Below are 16,797 nucleotides of genomic sequence, written 5' to 3'. Positions count from 1 at the left end.
TTAATTGTTTCAAAATGTCCAAAGTGGGTTTTAATTGTAGGTTCTTTTTCTTCTTCAAATGCACCACTGAATTCTTCCTCTGACTCAGCGGAGGACATATCTATCAATGTTGTTGGTTCTTTTGATGAGACCCCAGATGTTTCAGCAACCACATTCTTATTTGTTTTAATTGGTTTAGTGTTACCATTAAGCAGTGCAAAAACTCTATCTACATCCTTCAAGTAATTAGCCCAGTCCTTCAGACTAAGTGTATAATTGTTCCTGTATCCATATAAACTTTCACTGACGTTGTACAAGTCTTCCAGTCCTTTCCAGTCAACATCCTCTGTGAAATTTGGCAAGTTAACCTTCCCATCCTTCCCATAGTTGTCCTCTGGAATAAAAAAGAAAATACATTTATATATATATATAGAGAGAGAGATTCAAATAAAAGAATCTTTGGTTCTAAAAAAAAAAAAAGAAAAAAAAAACCAAACAAAGGGACAAAAAGGAATTAAGAAAATTAATCACCCAGGATAGAAAAAAAAGAAAATCTTTGAAACAGAATCATAAGATGAACTTCCCAGGGACCTACTGAGCAGAGGCAACCACACTGAGCAAAGAAGTTTTCAGTGTCAAAAGAAATAGATCTTTATGGCAAAAGTAAAGAGGCATTTCAGCAGATCCTCTCAACGCTGCATTTTGCATTGCAAGCTGTGATTATGATAAACATTAATAACATTGTTAATAAAACTTGGCTGAAAATGTTAATTTGTATAGATTTCACACACAAAAAAAACGAAAACGAAAAAACCGCCATTGTTAACATTCATATCAATTGCAGGTGTAACAATTGTAACAAAAAGTTCCAATTATCCCCCTCAAATTAAAGTGGCATTATATTAGAGCGTGGAAAAGGTGCTGTTCCACTTACATTACATTTCTGAAAGTGGACACAGCCACCTTTGCTAAAGACATTCATACAACAGCACAGCACTGACTCTCTCTCCAACTACAGGACAAATACATTACAGAACACGACAGAAAAGCATAAAAACAGTAGATAGCATTCAGTATCCCACAATGCACCGGGAATGTGCCCTGCATGACATGTCCCCTCGAAACATTTTTATTGTATGCAATAGCCCTTCCTTTGATAATGCCAGTAGAGTAGTCTTCAAGTCCCTCAGAATCGAGGCAAACAGGGGTGTACGGCTGTGCAGATACCCGGCACTCCTGATGGAAAGCATTCAGAGAATGAACTCATGATGCTGCTGGAGGATGAATTAAAGAGCAGCATTGCTCATAAAAAATGCTTTGTTCTGTTACACAAGGGGAGGTGTTTGATTATTACTGCCATTTATAATTAAACATACTACCTGCCAGTATGGCATCTTACGCAGTGCCACCAAAGAACAATGCATGTCAAAGTACTTTGTAACGGGCATTCTTTAAACCAGCCACTTAACAACTAAAGGACAAGCTGCACCTCAAGGACCATGCTGCACCTCTCCCTCCATGCACGGACTTTTTGCCCCAGTGTTAGACGTTCCAAGTAGCCAATTGTGGCATGAAAGCTCTCCCTCTGGAACTCTTGTTCAAGCCAGTGCTGGCTGGCAGTGAGAATGTGCCTAAGATATCGCCCTAGGAGCTGGGGGTGGACTATGCGGAATCCATGCATGCATTTCTAAAAGGGAGAAAAGAGTTATTTAAGGGGGCACTCGGCTACCATGTGCATTAAAGTGCATACGATGGCCGATGCATCCCTTTAAGTAAGCCCAATGTTTATATTTCCAAGCAGACTGTTTGCAAAAAGCCATCTTTTTTTCTTTTTTATTCTTATCTACTGCCTGGAGCTGCTAGTTCATATTTACTATGAAATTATATCTGAACAGAAAGAGAGGCTCTCCCGGGTGTGTGAGCTTCGTGCGTTTCTGCAGCTGTCACTATTGGCAACGATGGGAGTTGTTCTGGAGTGTGAGTAAGAGGAGGAATGCTAGCGATGGAGGGTGAAGCGTGGGCACAGCTCACACATTAGCAGGAATCAATCCGTGGCAGAAGCACAACAGAGTCATTACCGGTTTCCAGGCAGATGGCGAGGGATTTTTTTTACTCTGCAAAGATCAAACGTCAGATCGACAGCTTCTCCAGCGGGCAAATATTTGCAGTAGCCGTAGCTTTGCCATTTATCAGAAGCCAAATTCCTGGTTTCCTCCGTTTACTACAAATACTTTTTTTTATGAAACACTTTAAAGTCACGCAGGAGTGCACACGGGAACGCAGACACAATAAGGAAGGAAGAAGAGCGTTGGAACAACGCAGGCCATATAGAAGTGCTAAGGATGGACACGGAACAATGACGTATATATATGGCATGGAACAGATTAAGTTGTGGTGCCGGTTAATAGGTAAACTGGCACCTTAAAGCCATGCTTTCCTAAATTACGTTAGCGTTTATGCATATTCCCAGGGGATATCCGAAGACGGGGGTAACTCGCGGCAACTCACAGGTAGCAAATGGGGGCGATCGTCCAGCAAATTGTTGTAAACTCAGTCCTTTGCAGAAATGCCAATGCAGGCAACCTAGCCTGATTGCCCTTTCAAAATGGCGAGCTACAAATTTTGCTAATCTGAATGTTAATTCAGATTAATTTCTAACTTCTCCTGCATGAAGGGCAGAGCTGGCCCTGTATTAGGCATACTTCAATGTGTGAGGTCATTTGGAAGAAATCATAATGATTTAACTTGCATTATACATTGCTAACCAAGCTCTTCCTGCAGCAGCAGCTTATTGGGGGCGGGCATTCAAGGAGCTGAAACTATTCTGCAAATGCTCCCCTTAGTGAATAAAACCCATTGATCTGCTCTTGCAGTGCTTAACCCCGTGTTGGTGTGTTTTGTAGAAGGCAAGTAACTGCTCCGTGCATTTTTAACAGCCGTAAAGAGATATTCTGCCTCTTCCTAAATTGAGAATGTCTGGTAATGCAGAACGATTTATACCAAAGCAGCACATACTTTTATACTTGTTTTCCATTACAGGGGTACATTTTGGTGAGTTCCAAATGATGGCACATTTGTTTAAAGCTTTTTGGCATAAAGTATGGATACCTCAATTATAAAATAATTCCACTGCAAAGTTACAACAGGGTAGTAAAAAATATAAACACATAACTTATGAATGAAGCTACTGATATCGGTCATTTGATACAACAAAGATTTTACATACGACGGAGCAGGAGAATCAAAATCTTGGATTACTTTAAAAATGTACTACCTTTGTTCCTTTATATAGCACCAACCGATTCTGCTGTGTTCTCCAATGGAAACAGTATATAATTGTGACACATTATGCTGAATAAATACAGTTGACGTGGTGGGCCCTGCTCACTAGAGCTTACAATCTAACAGAAAAGTGGAACTTTAGATGTGAAAGGTATATAACAATATAAGGAGTGAGGATCAGATCAGAATGTATTTTAAGCTCCAAGTAACCCACGTACTGCTATATTCTACAAGTCTGATACCTTGTAAGCCGTCACTCAACATCAGTCAAATATAAATGACCTTCTCGTGAAATGTAAATGTTTTACTGAAATAAAGTCATGATGTAATGGCTGACTCTACAAAGCCCACCTTCTGATTTAATGTAATATGCTATTCCTAGATCACGTACCACAGAGGTCTGTTCTTTACATGTTAGATACCACAGTTCTGGGACTCATGGGAAAACACCTTATTTATTTTGTGCCAGAAGTGCCAAAAGGCTGGTGTATAATTTTATTGTGTCAGAGAGTTATATATAATGCAGGATTTGACCTGAACTATGTACAGTTTACATGGATGCCTGAGTGTTTGCAATATAGAACTTTAAAAGGTTTAGGTGAGAAGAATCTATTAATCGTGGTTTTTACCTATAATATATTTATGGGAAAGGAAAATGTATACCCTTCATCTTTAGCATGTATTAGTCATTAATTAATGGGGTGTAGGAATCCCAAATTCAGCTATGGGGGTTATTATCTGCCCTGATTACATTACACATTTGCTGACTGTCACATTACTATGGAAAGATTGTCTACCTTGGTCCTTGTGCTAGGGACACCCGTTTATCGGTTGCATGAAAAACAGATACAATTACGAGGATGTAACACAGCAGGGTGTTTAATGATAACGTTATAGCCTTACTCAGTACCGTTGCTAACACCTTTGGGTCTATTGGCTGATCTTCAAGCTTGGCGGAGGATCCGTCTCTTCTTATAAGTGCAAAGGGTGGGAAAGGACTCGCCAAGGAGTATGGCTCGCCAAGGAGTATGGCTAAACTGTCCTTTCAAAACCCAGTTAAAGTAGCCAGAGATAGCTCAGGAGTTTCTTGGGTCATTCTGGTCTTAGTGAAGGATGGATACATAATTTTAGGGAAGATAAGAACCAGTTGTCTCATCTCCTTTGCCCATTTTTTCCCCTCCTGTAAAAACCTTAAACCTTATTTGGTCCTCTGTGCTTTATATGAAAAAGACATGCCTACCCCAAGCATGTTATAAGTCCTTCACTGTATTAACCTCTATCACCTCTACTCTTTTGCTTATCTACCACATTCACATTAAAACTTTGACTTTTTAAGTAGTCAGCCCCAGACCCACTGGTTTTAGAAAATGGCTTCTTATCCAAACATGTATTTTCTTTTGAACTATTATACTTCCCTTTATGTATTTAAATGTTTCTATCAAATACTTTCTATTTCTGTGGGCCAAGCTACACACCTTTTTGACTTTCTTGCAAACCATTCATGCCTTTTTTTCAGCAACACTTCTACATTCAACATAACCCCCAAAAAAGCCAATAGCTAATACCAGTAACATCATTTAAATAATTTAAATACAAAGGTAGACTACATCTGTAATGATATGTACAGTGAAGATGAAAAATGAAAGTATGCACAAATGCAAAGACACATGAAGCACTTCAAGTTACACCATGCCTAGTTCTTACGAAATGGATCCTGCATGGATTATGGCGAGCATGGGGTGCCATGTGCTATGTGGATTCTTGCTAACAAAGAGTGCTAAATTAGATGCAAGATGGCAGGTCTGAAACTTCTAACCAAATGAAGAGAAGACCATGGTTAGAATCTACATGCACCAAAAGCTATGCGGTGTGCCACATGACGGGATGCAAACATTAGTTGGAATGGGCTGAATCATGCAATTATTTGGAAAGGAGCTGCTGAGAAGAATAAATAAAAAAGGACGAATACCTGTGCGGATCATAGCTTCCTTCATCTTTACTCCCTGATGTAGGAAAATACAAGAGTAATGTTTTATTAAGTTCTGGAAGCAACTGGGGAAAAAAAATTCACAATGTTCCTGGCACCATGCAGTCACACAAGTTGTCTCCCTTACGGGAATGGGCGCCAACCTGCCTCTTTCCCTTTTTAAAACAGTTTAAGTAATGTAGCTGAGATCAGTTATAAAAAAAAATATTGTTGTCAATGAATAAATATGTTACTGTAGAGAACGTTTTGTTGGGGTTGTAGGCAACTCATGGACAGACATGGACTCGAAGGTATTGGGGGGGGGAAACGGTGTAAAAAAAAATGCCCAATTTTGAACAAAAAGCATCCAACATAAAAAGAATATATACTGTTACGAGCAGGTTAGTTCCCAGCACTTTCATAAGTTAAGTCTAGCCGGTGTTAGCGAAGAAGCAATCGCCGGAAAAAAGCCAGGTTACTGTACGTGAATTTATAGTCCCAGAAACTGAAAATCACTAAACCCCACATATTGTATGTAGATACACATGCATTCAAAATCCCATGTATTGCAAAACACATAGATAACCAAAACACCAGACAGAAAGATGAGTGTCATTTTTGTACAAGTGAACAACAAAATGATTCAATTACCTGTCTCAAGTCCTTTGGGCCTTGGGTTGCATTGTTTATGACCTTGACAACTTCTATGCTCCATCAGCTGTATATGAAGCTGGTTCAGAAGACCCTTCTCTATTGTATGGACAGTATTCGTTAACTAGGATTGAAAATAAATAGGGGTCACATACCATGGTATATTTGGTAAAACTGAAGTAAAGAGGAGAATGAGAGATACTTGCTTCTTTGACAGTTCTATAGCGGGCATCCAAAGATGGCTACTGCATGCCATAAAATGGTTATTTGGACTAACTATACCAAGGCCATACCAAGGCCATCTTCTCTCCTTAAGGCTTTAGTGCATCATGCTCAAAGAACGTACCTGGTAAGGGTCTGTGTTCATATCAAAATATTCCAGGAATCCAGTTGCAAATTCACAGAACAGAAAGTTGTGAGTATCATTGATAGTTCTTAGACACCAATAAGTGTTATTATTAGAACTGGTGCAGGCGCAGAACGATCCCACTGTAAAAGAAATACAACTTTGTAGGTGATTAGACATTAGAAAATTCACAATGGATAGATATTTAACTCACACACAGTTTAGTGAGTAAAGCCATATGACTGTTTTGGATGGCACTCTTACGGCATCACAAATAAGCATATAATATTCCTAAAAATGCACAGCTGTACACCATATATAGCTACCTATAACTTCAATAGCAATTTTTCTGGATACGTTAGATTGCTAATAATTATAGAAGTACTTAACGTGACACATATTATTATCTGGGTAAATATTTATCACATTCCAGGTCACTTAGCCATGTGTCAGAGGTCCTTAAGTTTAGAACTTCAGCGTTGGGTTCAACAATACAAAAAGTATAGATTGATATTGGCTACGAAGTTAAAAGTAACAAAAAAAGGTGTTGCTACTGGTTTTCCAGTGAAGCCCTCTGCAGTCTAGAACACAAGAACAAGCCATTCTTACAATTCCAGAAAGGTGCCGTCTGCCAGTGGTTGTTATCGTGAGTAAAGCAGGTCAGTCCGGGAAGACTGCATTCTTCTCCTTTCTTTTGACGTTTCTTCTCTTTCCTTTCCTTTTTCTTTCTCCTGTTGTCTTTAAAAATCTGAAGCTTATTGTCCACTTCCTGAGCAACTTCCCTGTAAGAAAAAAATACTTTATTTCAGAATGCTGATCACTAAATCATACCTAATAAAGAAAGAAAAATATACAGTATTATCCATACCAAATGCATAAGATCGTTAAACTTCCACACAAGACGTGTGGAATACAGATTTTGTAGAAATGGCTATGACTTGTATTTTGCACTGGGCACGTTACACATAAGAAGGCGAGACAAGTGGCACTCAGATCTAAGTTACAGCTTAACAGAATGGCAATGATTAAGCACAAAGCATGTAATTTGTATATTATATATATATACATATACACACACACAGTATTTTAAATGGGAGCAACACTTTCGGTGTTTTTGTGTCTTTTAAGCAAGCGCCTGTAGGAACTTCCAGATGCCGTGAAGAGTTTCAGAGCGGATTTTTACTGTAAGTGTCATACTCAATGACATAACTAACTAAATCCCAGAGTGGTAGATTTATTGTTGATAGTTTTGTATTGTGCTGTTAGATAGTTAAGGAGAAAAATATGGAGAGTTATGAATTATAAAGAAGGACAGGCAGTATGGCGGTACCCATTTAGCTGTAGTTTACTTAAGAAGATGGCAACAATGTAGAGTAGATGTAAGCATTTCTGTTTGGATGGACATTGAAGGCTTTATTTTATACCCTACAACGAGGTTAGTGCTCAATGTTCAAGCCAAAAGAAAAAACTTCCATTTGACATTAAGTATGCATTAATCAATGGCTGTTTTCTTCAACAAATAAATGGTGTATTGTGTTCCGACACACCCATGTACCGCTTCAATGCCAGGTGGCTGCAGCCTCTACGGCAAAGTAATGGAAAGTGGAAAACAGAGGTGTGCTGGGGTATTTCACACCGACTATTCCGAGAAAATCAGCCAGTGCATCTTACTTCACTTATATTTTACTATTACTTTGCTAATTGACTTATAAAGCATCAAAACGCCCAGCAGAACAGTGGCACTTAACATTTTATGGACATATAAATATCATTATAAAAATATTGTTTTTGCGAGAACCTATCCTAATTTCCCAGCAGATTAAAGAGGTATATTTCATCCTATCATCAAGTCTCCTATTTAGTTGGCTGTAAAAGTACTCATTCGTAATATCCATACCAGGGGCGTCCAACATGCGGCCAGGGCAACCGATCTTACACGGGCCGCACCTCGAAGCACTGCTACAACAAGAGCCCTGCTACTTTCCTGTGGGAGGGTCTTTTGTACTGCATAGACATAGAGGAAGCGGAACCCAGCAGAGTTCACGTGACATCACATGACTCTGCTCCAGTCCTGCTTCCTCTGTGAGAATGCAGAGGGAGGCCGCGCCCCCTGCTGGAGTCTGTGAGCGGCATCGAGGAGCTGCAGTGCAGGTAAGGGGGTGGGGAGGGTGTTTGAGTATGCGTGATTGAGGGAATGAATCTGTGAATGAATGAGTATATGAATGAATGAGTGTGTGTGATAGCATGGATGTGTAAGTGCTGGAACCTAGGCATGATGGGACTGTGGTTGCTGTTAGCAATCACACTCCTATCATGCCAAGTCAGCCAGTACATGCTGAAACCTGGCTAGCTGCCCCACTTGTGTATTGATGCTGCCAGCAGTATGGGGTCTGCACATCACAGCCACCCTGTACCAGCATGTACTGGCTGACTTGGCATGATAGGAGTGTGATTGCTAACAGCATGTTTTGGCTAAGTGAACTGTGAATGTTTTGGTCCAGAATTTTCATTTTGGTGCATCCCTAGAATAAATAGAACTATTTCATTTTTAATTATCCTGAGTCCTGAATTTGTAGTCACAAAACTTTCTAGGCCCAGAAATCATTGAGAGGAAAAGTAAAGGTTTTGTGTCATTTACTTTATTTTAATCTGCATATCTTATTAAAGGCGATATTTTCTCACAGTGAAAATTGAGTGCGGCCCTCGCACATATACAATTCTGATGAAGTGGCCCACTGCAGAAAAAACTTTCACACCCCTGGTATATAAGAAGGAGAGCTAGTTGTAGACCACATGGAACTCGAGGAAAATAATTTGCGGACACCCACACATTGTTTAGAATTATATTTTGCCTAGCAATATATTATACTTAAAAGTAATGACTTTTATGGCCCTAACCAGACCAGTGGGCCTGGTAGTTTAATTTGAACTGATCAGATGCCTCCAGTTGCATACAGGGTGGAAAATAACCAATTGCTAGGGGGTCTACAGCGTTCAAGAGATTATCCTGGAAGCGTTTTTCTGTTTCTGAGAGATCCTTACACACTCAATTCAAATAAAGTGTGTTTTCTTCACAACAAGAAGTCTTGATTCAGTGCAAATCAAAATACGCGATTTGTGGCATCAAAGCGAATAAAAAACTGAAAGGCCTGGAGCTCTACTTCATTTGAATGTGGAACCGTTCTGAAATATGCAGTCAAGACTCTCATGGTTCAAAAAATGCTCCAAGATGGAAAGACATGGAATTTAACTTGTTTGAGAACTCGTTAAGGTAGTAGGGCTGTGAGGAAGGCTGGGGAAGGACATACTAACTACTGACATGTGCAAGTTAAGTTTTACATCCACTGCATTTTTCTTTAAACCCCTAGCAAATTATTTCCCCCTCGTATAAAAAAAAGCCTCTCCTACACCAGCCTCCACTATCCTTTGCTCACCTCTAACTATTCAAAGAACATCTTTGAAGTACCCATCATTAACCAATTTACCAATTAGAAAAATATGTAGAGAATAAAATCTATTGTGCTTACTTAAATGGGTGTATGTGGCCCTTAATCTTGTCCTGAACTTTCATGCCTTTCTCTTTCTTGTAAAATCTGGAAAATAAATGTTTGTTGAGTTGTGTTAACGCTCAGTTTTCATGTGTATCTATATCCCATTACAGAAGGTTGCAATCACACGCGCTACAACTCTGAGACTGGCGGAGAGTAATGGTAACTAAATTCCAGTAACGGACTGCTTCCTGGGCACACATGAATTTTGCAGCTCTGTATTGTTAAACCATTGGCCTTTATATTTCAATATAATAGAAATTGTAGCCAGATGGGAGGTATGAAAACCTATTGATTTTCTTCTTGCTTACTCCATAGTGGAAAGGGTGCACATTTCATCTAAATAAATGAATTCTAACTAAAACATAATAATAATAACATTAATGTACTGGGTGAGCCTATAAAGAACCACCTCCCAATACACATACTCAATACATAGATATGCTCACCCTGGTTTGCTGCAGTCACATTCGTCAGGCTTTCTTCTTTTAAGATGACCTCTTACTTCCCTTAAGTTTTTTATTTTGTCCTGGAGGGCTTCAATCTACAGGAAAAGATTAAAGTTGAAGTCATTCACTTTTTAAAATCTACCATCTAAAAAGCTTTACACAACAATCATCATGTTGCACGCAAAGCCTAAATGGAATACACACACAAACTATGAATAAAAAAGTGAAAGTATAATATACACACACATTATATTTAACTTGTAAAGCAAGGGTTGCGCTAAGGTGGGGATGGTAATGTTTAGTTTAAGTGTAAGGTTCAAGTGTGTGTTAGCATGCATATGTGTGAGCATGAATGTGTCTCTTCATATGGAGTTAAGAGTGTGTGTCTTAGCAGATGGTGCTTGTGTGTGTGTGTGTCAGCGTACCATATTGGAGTGTCAAGGTGAGCCTAGGACTAGTGGTGGATGGGAAGGGGGAAGGGGAGGAGCAGGAAAAAGTGTGTGTAAGTTTACGGTGTTAGCATGAGTATGTGTCTATTAGTGCATGGTTTTGGGGTGAGTGGGTATCACAGAAAGTTAGTATGCATGTTATTATGCATGTGCTTTTAAGTTAGTTACCTGGGTTGTGGGGGTGCCAAAAAAATACTGCACCCAGGCACCACTAACCCTAATTTTTTAAATGTATATATATATATATATATATATATATATATATATATATATACACACACACATATACATACACACATACATACACACACATATTGTTTAGTGCCCATTTGATTAGCAATAGGTTAGAATTATTTGCAACCTAACATACCTCCTTGTCAATATAAGCTTTGTGGTCTTTCCAGGCTTTACTGGACTGGTAAAGTTCCCGTTCACAGTGCACCGTGTCATTGGTAAGAATATAGCACCTGTGACAAAAAAAAAAAAAATTAAAATATATACCGTTTCCCATATAAGCCATATATCTGAAGAATATGGAGAAGAATAATTTTCACCAGTTCACAACCCCACTACACACGCTCAAGTGTAATCAGTTCTATAGCACTGTGCTTTGTCAATGGGACAGTAAGTCAAATCTCATTAACTGCTTAGCTCCTGGACAATATACAACGTGAGACTTAATGGGCAGCATGTGGTCCCTCACCGAGTGTGAGTTCCCCAGGGAACATAAAGTTCAGTTTAATTTGCACTCCATAAAAATTTCACATGAAAAAAGCCAGGCTCATGTCAAAAGGGAATATTTTCTATGTAAACCAGTACAACGGTGTTACTGTGAATGACAGTAGGTTACAAAATCCTTAGTGCAACCTGCAGACAAAAAGCTATTCATGGTGTGCCAGCGGCTTCCTGTCTAACTTCATAAGGGTGTTTGCTTAGTCACTTATGTACAACCAAGGAGCAGATTCCTTTCAAATGAATTGGATACCATTTTAAATTGGTGTAAAAGAAGCACAATGTTTTATACGAGTAGACCACAGTTTACAGCTGCTACCTTCTGACTGTATTGCCTATGTTTTCTGCAATAAAAAAAAACAAAAACAGTAAAGGCAAATGTATTTTTCTTAAGCCTACCAAATACTTGACCCTGTCTGGCCTGTTGTAGGAACTATAGTCGTACATATGAGCGCTCTTGGGAAAAATGGTCAAGTTCCAAAGCCAACAACTCTGACTAGCACTGATAAATCTTTCCTAGATCCAACAGATCTCTAGCCATGAGTGTAATGGGGGGAAAAATAAAAGCAATATTAATATTATAAAAAAAAAAAAAAGGTAAAAAATAAGTAAAACTGAAAATAAAAACTGCAAGGAACAAATGGAAAATAAAACTCAAGTTTGGTTGAGCTCACAACTGGTATGATTACACATGAAGAATAATTACTTATGTGTGACTTTGACAGATGCAGCCTGGCTGGCACTCATCACTCCGTCAGCTAACATGATTTCGTCCTCATCAGGCTCCCCCATTTGGTCTTCATCTTCCTCATCCGATGTATAATGCCTTTTGGTGATGCTTTTTGGCTTTAAATCTTGCAAATTCTGCTCATCTTCCAAATGTATGTCATAGATTTCCCCTTCAAATTCAACAGATAGGGAGCGTACATGGCGAGTGTGGACAAAGCGAGGATTGAATCCTGCAACAGAGGAATTTCAGAGCTGCACCATCAACATATATTTTATCTTTTTCGGATTACTTCCATCTACTGCGAGTTACCCTGATTCTGTTTTCTCTTTATTCAGATCTCAATATTTGCATGAAGGAAGATGGATGTAACAGACACATTATCATTTAGTGTCATTGTTATATCTCATTGAAGATATTTTATTTGTCCTCTATTATGGGAGCTACACATACCCCTGCTAGAAATAAAATCCAATCAATCAGTAATTCCGTTATGTCTGATGGAGGTTCTTTCAGTGCTGCACAGAGCAGCTGTACACTTTCATGTCAGAGCTCTGAGCATCTGGTGGCCTTTCATCAACCAGGCTGACCCTTGTCCTTAACTATGCTCTAAACATCAGAAGAGGCAATTACCTTAATTGAAAAATAGCCTCAATAAAAAAAACTGGTTTATTCAGCAAACATACAGCCCCAATTTACCACATTAGTTGTAAAAAGAACAAATACGAGGGACTGCAGATTGGAAACCTACAAGACAGGATCAAGCTCAAAGTTGAAAGAAGGATCCCCATTATATGGAGTATGTGAGTGCTAGACTTTTACTAAATTCCAGCTTGAACTCCAGACAGTAATATTAATATCCATGTCAACAATGTGGACCTCTAAGCAATAAATCAAGATCGTAATAAAAAATTCTTGCACATAAGACCCCCCCCCTAGGAAAAAGATACTCCAATCACCTGCATGAATCTGTGTCAGAAACACTATTAAAACCTATTCTATGCAAAAGGAACCGCACAGAAAAGTGTGTAAAAAATGTTTACTTATGTTACTAATATTTAATAAAGCCACTAGGGGGCTCCATGATATAATACATAATATTCCTCTAAAAAAAGTGTAACATTTCTTTGAAACATCTGTCTACAATTTACAAATATATAATTGAGTTTATTCATAAATAATGATACCACTTAAATACTAATTTTAGGACTAATTGTGGTTTCAGACACTAAACAAAAGTCTGAAGCCTGAAGTCTTAGGTGAACTATGTCTCCACACCAGCCCCAGGCATGCAACTCCCTACTAAAATAAGTCAACCTTGCAGAGGAGTCCCCAGTCAGCCATATGCCATATACAGCTAACCAGGTTGTCTATATGGTGGAGTCAGGCCTACTGGGCAACCAACATAGGAATGCCAAGGACCTCTTTACCTACATGAAAATGTCAAATATTTGGTTAAAATAAACATCTGAAATGCTTACTTTTAGCACTGGGATTTCTCAAGAAAAGTTTTTTTTTCCTTTGATTTTTGCTTGTTCTGTAATCTGTTTCATCGCACACACACTCCTTGTGTTTGCTTCCATATCGCCTTGAATTTATACTTCGTGTTCTCTTCCTTAATGCCACTGTGTCTGTGGGTCCCTTACATTTATGAATGCGAAGCTTTCCTGAAACATCTTCAATACATTGCCATTTCTACAAGAAATCACAAATAAAGATATTAGTCACCAAAACATACACTAAAGTTAAAAAAAAGTCTACATTTCAGGAATAATTTAATTGCAAGAATGATGCACCATTTACTTGGTCATTTCTAAATTACTATTACATACATAGCTGTATAGTGTAACTGAGGAACAGGAAAGGATTTACAGTCTAGATTCACAAAATCAAAAATGTCAGGTGTCCGTAGCAGGACTTCTGCGTTAGGGGATCATGGTTAGATGCGGGACCACCAGAAGGACCATCTACCTCCAAATCTACTGAAGCAGAACACAAGCATGTAATCTCTGTTTTAACATGTCGCAACTTGGCCAAGTGGGAGCTGCGACCCAAGCCTGTGCTGCAAAGAGCAAACTTTCATCAAAGCTCCATGGGTTGATCATGGGAGAGCCTCTGTTAATTTTATTGTATTAAAAATATGGCCTTATATAACATTTCCAAATATTCTATGTACAGATATTATAAATACAAGCCTGAGAGAGGAACTGGAAGCAGTCATTTATTTTCCATGTAGATTAGCGAGTCCAATACTGTTTTACTTTCCTACTGACATATAGCGGGTTGCTAGAATTAGGTAAACACAACATCAAAAAGTGAGTAATGTGGATGTTTCCTCTCATAAGTGATGACATTGTTTGTAATTTCTTATTGAAATATATATTATTTACTTGGCATAAAAGGTCACAGCTACAACTACTAATAATATAATGTATATACATGGCCAAACCGCAAAGAAAACTAAAACAAAATATTGTGGCCTAATATTCACAGCACAGTGTGAGGCACAAAAAAAAGAAAACTCTGGCGCCATGGTAACAAACTCGCCATTGAAATGAAAACTCCTGCTATCCGGCTTAGACTGGCCTTAAGCGCCATTAGTGGTTCTTCAGAATATTTTCTTCATTTGAGTTGAGGAGATTGGTAGGAAGAGGGTCCCAGTTTACCAAGTACATAACCGTTGGGTATCTAATGCCGGCAAAGCTCAAAAACAAGCAAGGTCGCCCTCCATAAAGGACAAAAATCAATCATGACTCAATAGGTAGTCGAAATAAAATCCCTGCATGAACACCACCTAACGAATAATGGGTACGCTTGGATAACATGCATGTTTCAAGAAAGCAATCAAGTTTATTCTCCACAGCAACTGCAGTGACCACCTCTATAGTACTTAAGTTATTTCATATAAAGGGGATGATGTTTCCGCTTAATTAAGAAAATAATTGCACTGAAATCAGGATAGAAAACTTGAATAAAATGGATGTAACAATAAAAAATAAAATGACTAATTAAAGGGGTGCAAGAGTCTATTTTAACAGGGACCAGTAAGCCTTAAGTCTTAATCTTATGTTATTCATAGCAAAATAGTTAACATATCACTGCAAATTGTATGTGAATGCAAATATGATTTAGTTTTTTAAATCTATTTTACTATTTTTATATAATACTATTATACCATATATGTATGACTTTTACTGGAAGTCTCCTGTCTCACCAAAATGTTTATATCTTGGTTGTATCATCTCTACCTCCAGAGCTTTTTAATAAGCTACTTAATGTCAAAAGCTTTTTTCTAGAGGGAGTACAAGCATCAGATGAAAGAACAATGTCTATGTAGTCTTAGCTCAAACTCATGCAGTCTCCTTTATGAGATCAAGTTGAACTCAAGTCTTACAATCAGACGAAGAGTCTTCGCTATCCTACCTACAAATTCAGATGTTCAATGTAAAACTCTCAACTGAATGCTAACCACAGGCATGAAAATTTAATATAGGAAACGGAGACGTCAGCACAGCCTCTGATGTTTCCCAAGTATATGTGGAAGCATCACTCTACTATACACCAGACTCACAGAAGTGTCTCACCTTCAATATTATTTTACCACCATCAGATCAAGAGATAGTCAGGCACAGTATATTTATGTATGGTGTTTCAGACAGGAACGGTCAACGCAAAAGGTCGACACATTTGCTTGAAAGAATAATTTAGTATGTACCACATTCGGTAGACCACAATAAAGAGTACCAAAATCCACAATTTCACACACAAAAAGACTAATTTGTCTTTTCAGTTTCATTAGCACTATAGATTGATTAGAGTTGTAAAGAAACATGTCCTATAAAACCCAAGAATAATTAAATTTATGTGGTTCTTTGTCAACGTGTCCCTAGAAAACAGATGTCCAGACCAGAGTGCTGATGAATGAATCAGCTCCAGCCTTTTCATTCTTCAAATGGCAAATACTCCCTTTTGATGAGCATATGTATACTCTGTGTTAAATAGATAAAGGGCAAAGGAAGTGGTTCCTCTCCTCTTATGTAAACACTGCTCAGCCAAGAAAGACAAAGGTTCCTTCGTTAAAAATACCTTGTTAATACTGAATTATATTCGAGAGCGAGTAAAGCATTTCTGTGAATTAAATTTCACATATACACTTATTGCTAATAGATTTTAGGCAGTTCCCTTTTTAGGCATATTTCAACTTGCCAATATCATCTGCACAAGAAATACTGTGGGTGGTTTTGCCAAGAATGCTGAAGTTCAGCAAATTATCTAATGGATTGTAGGAGAGAATTCACTCTGTAAATAAATGCTTTATAAAGGTTTTAGATTTGCATACTTACCAATATTAACCACAGCAAGTACAATAGACATGAACAATTGCCTTTACAATTATTTGTATTACAGCGGATGTGGAAGACACTATGGTATACGAGTCAAACTGTGTGCGTAGTCCGTTCCATAAAGGCTAAGAGAAGCTCCGACATTATGCTATTATGTTACAGTTTCCGATTAAAGTGTGATTAGTCACCGCAGGCTTATTGTAATTGTCCAAAATCAATAGGGTCCTACGGTTTTCAGTTCAATAACCTTATAACTCTACGGACATGTGGGTGTACACAATAGTTTACTACGTTTTTTTTCTATAAAAGACACACAGACACATCA

At 38.3% G+C, this 16,797-nt stretch overlaps 1 protein-coding gene across 1 annotated transcript in view; it reads right to left on the bottom strand.

Annotated features, from left to right (window-relative positions):
• Window positions 1–342: 342 nt before the first annotated feature.
• The window catches only part of LOC149305462 (extracellular sulfatase Sulf-1-like), a 33,117-nt gene continuing 16,662 nt past the window's right edge, over window positions 343–16,797 (bottom strand). Inside the window, exons 10-19 of the mRNA XM_089477233.1 lie at window positions 13,611–13,824; window positions 12,109–12,361; window positions 11,041–11,137; window positions 10,222–10,316; window positions 9,752–9,817; window positions 6,834–7,006; window positions 6,225–6,367; window positions 5,879–6,002; window positions 5,231–5,264; window positions 343–373 (exon numbers count right to left, since the gene is read on the bottom strand). Coding sequence (XP_089333359.1) covers window positions 343–373; window positions 5,231–5,264; window positions 5,879–6,002; window positions 6,225–6,367; window positions 6,834–7,006; window positions 9,752–9,817; window positions 10,222–10,316; window positions 11,041–11,137; window positions 12,109–12,361; window positions 13,611–13,824 — 1,230 coding nt within the window. The remainder of the gene's footprint in view (window positions 374–5,230; window positions 5,265–5,878; window positions 6,003–6,224; window positions 6,368–6,833; window positions 7,007–9,751; window positions 9,818–10,221; window positions 10,317–11,040; window positions 11,138–12,108; window positions 12,362–13,610; window positions 13,825–16,797) is intronic.

Source organism: Sceloporus occidentalis, unplaced genomic scaffold, assembly GCF_023333645.1.
Source record: "Sceloporus occidentalis isolate IW3139 unplaced genomic scaffold, rSceOcc1.0.p SCAF_11, whole genome shotgun sequence".
In the NCBI taxonomy this organism is placed as follows: domain Eukaryota; kingdom Metazoa; phylum Chordata; class Lepidosauria; order Squamata; family Phrynosomatidae; genus Sceloporus; species Sceloporus occidentalis.
This window is presented reverse-complemented; position numbering and strand designations above follow the sequence as displayed.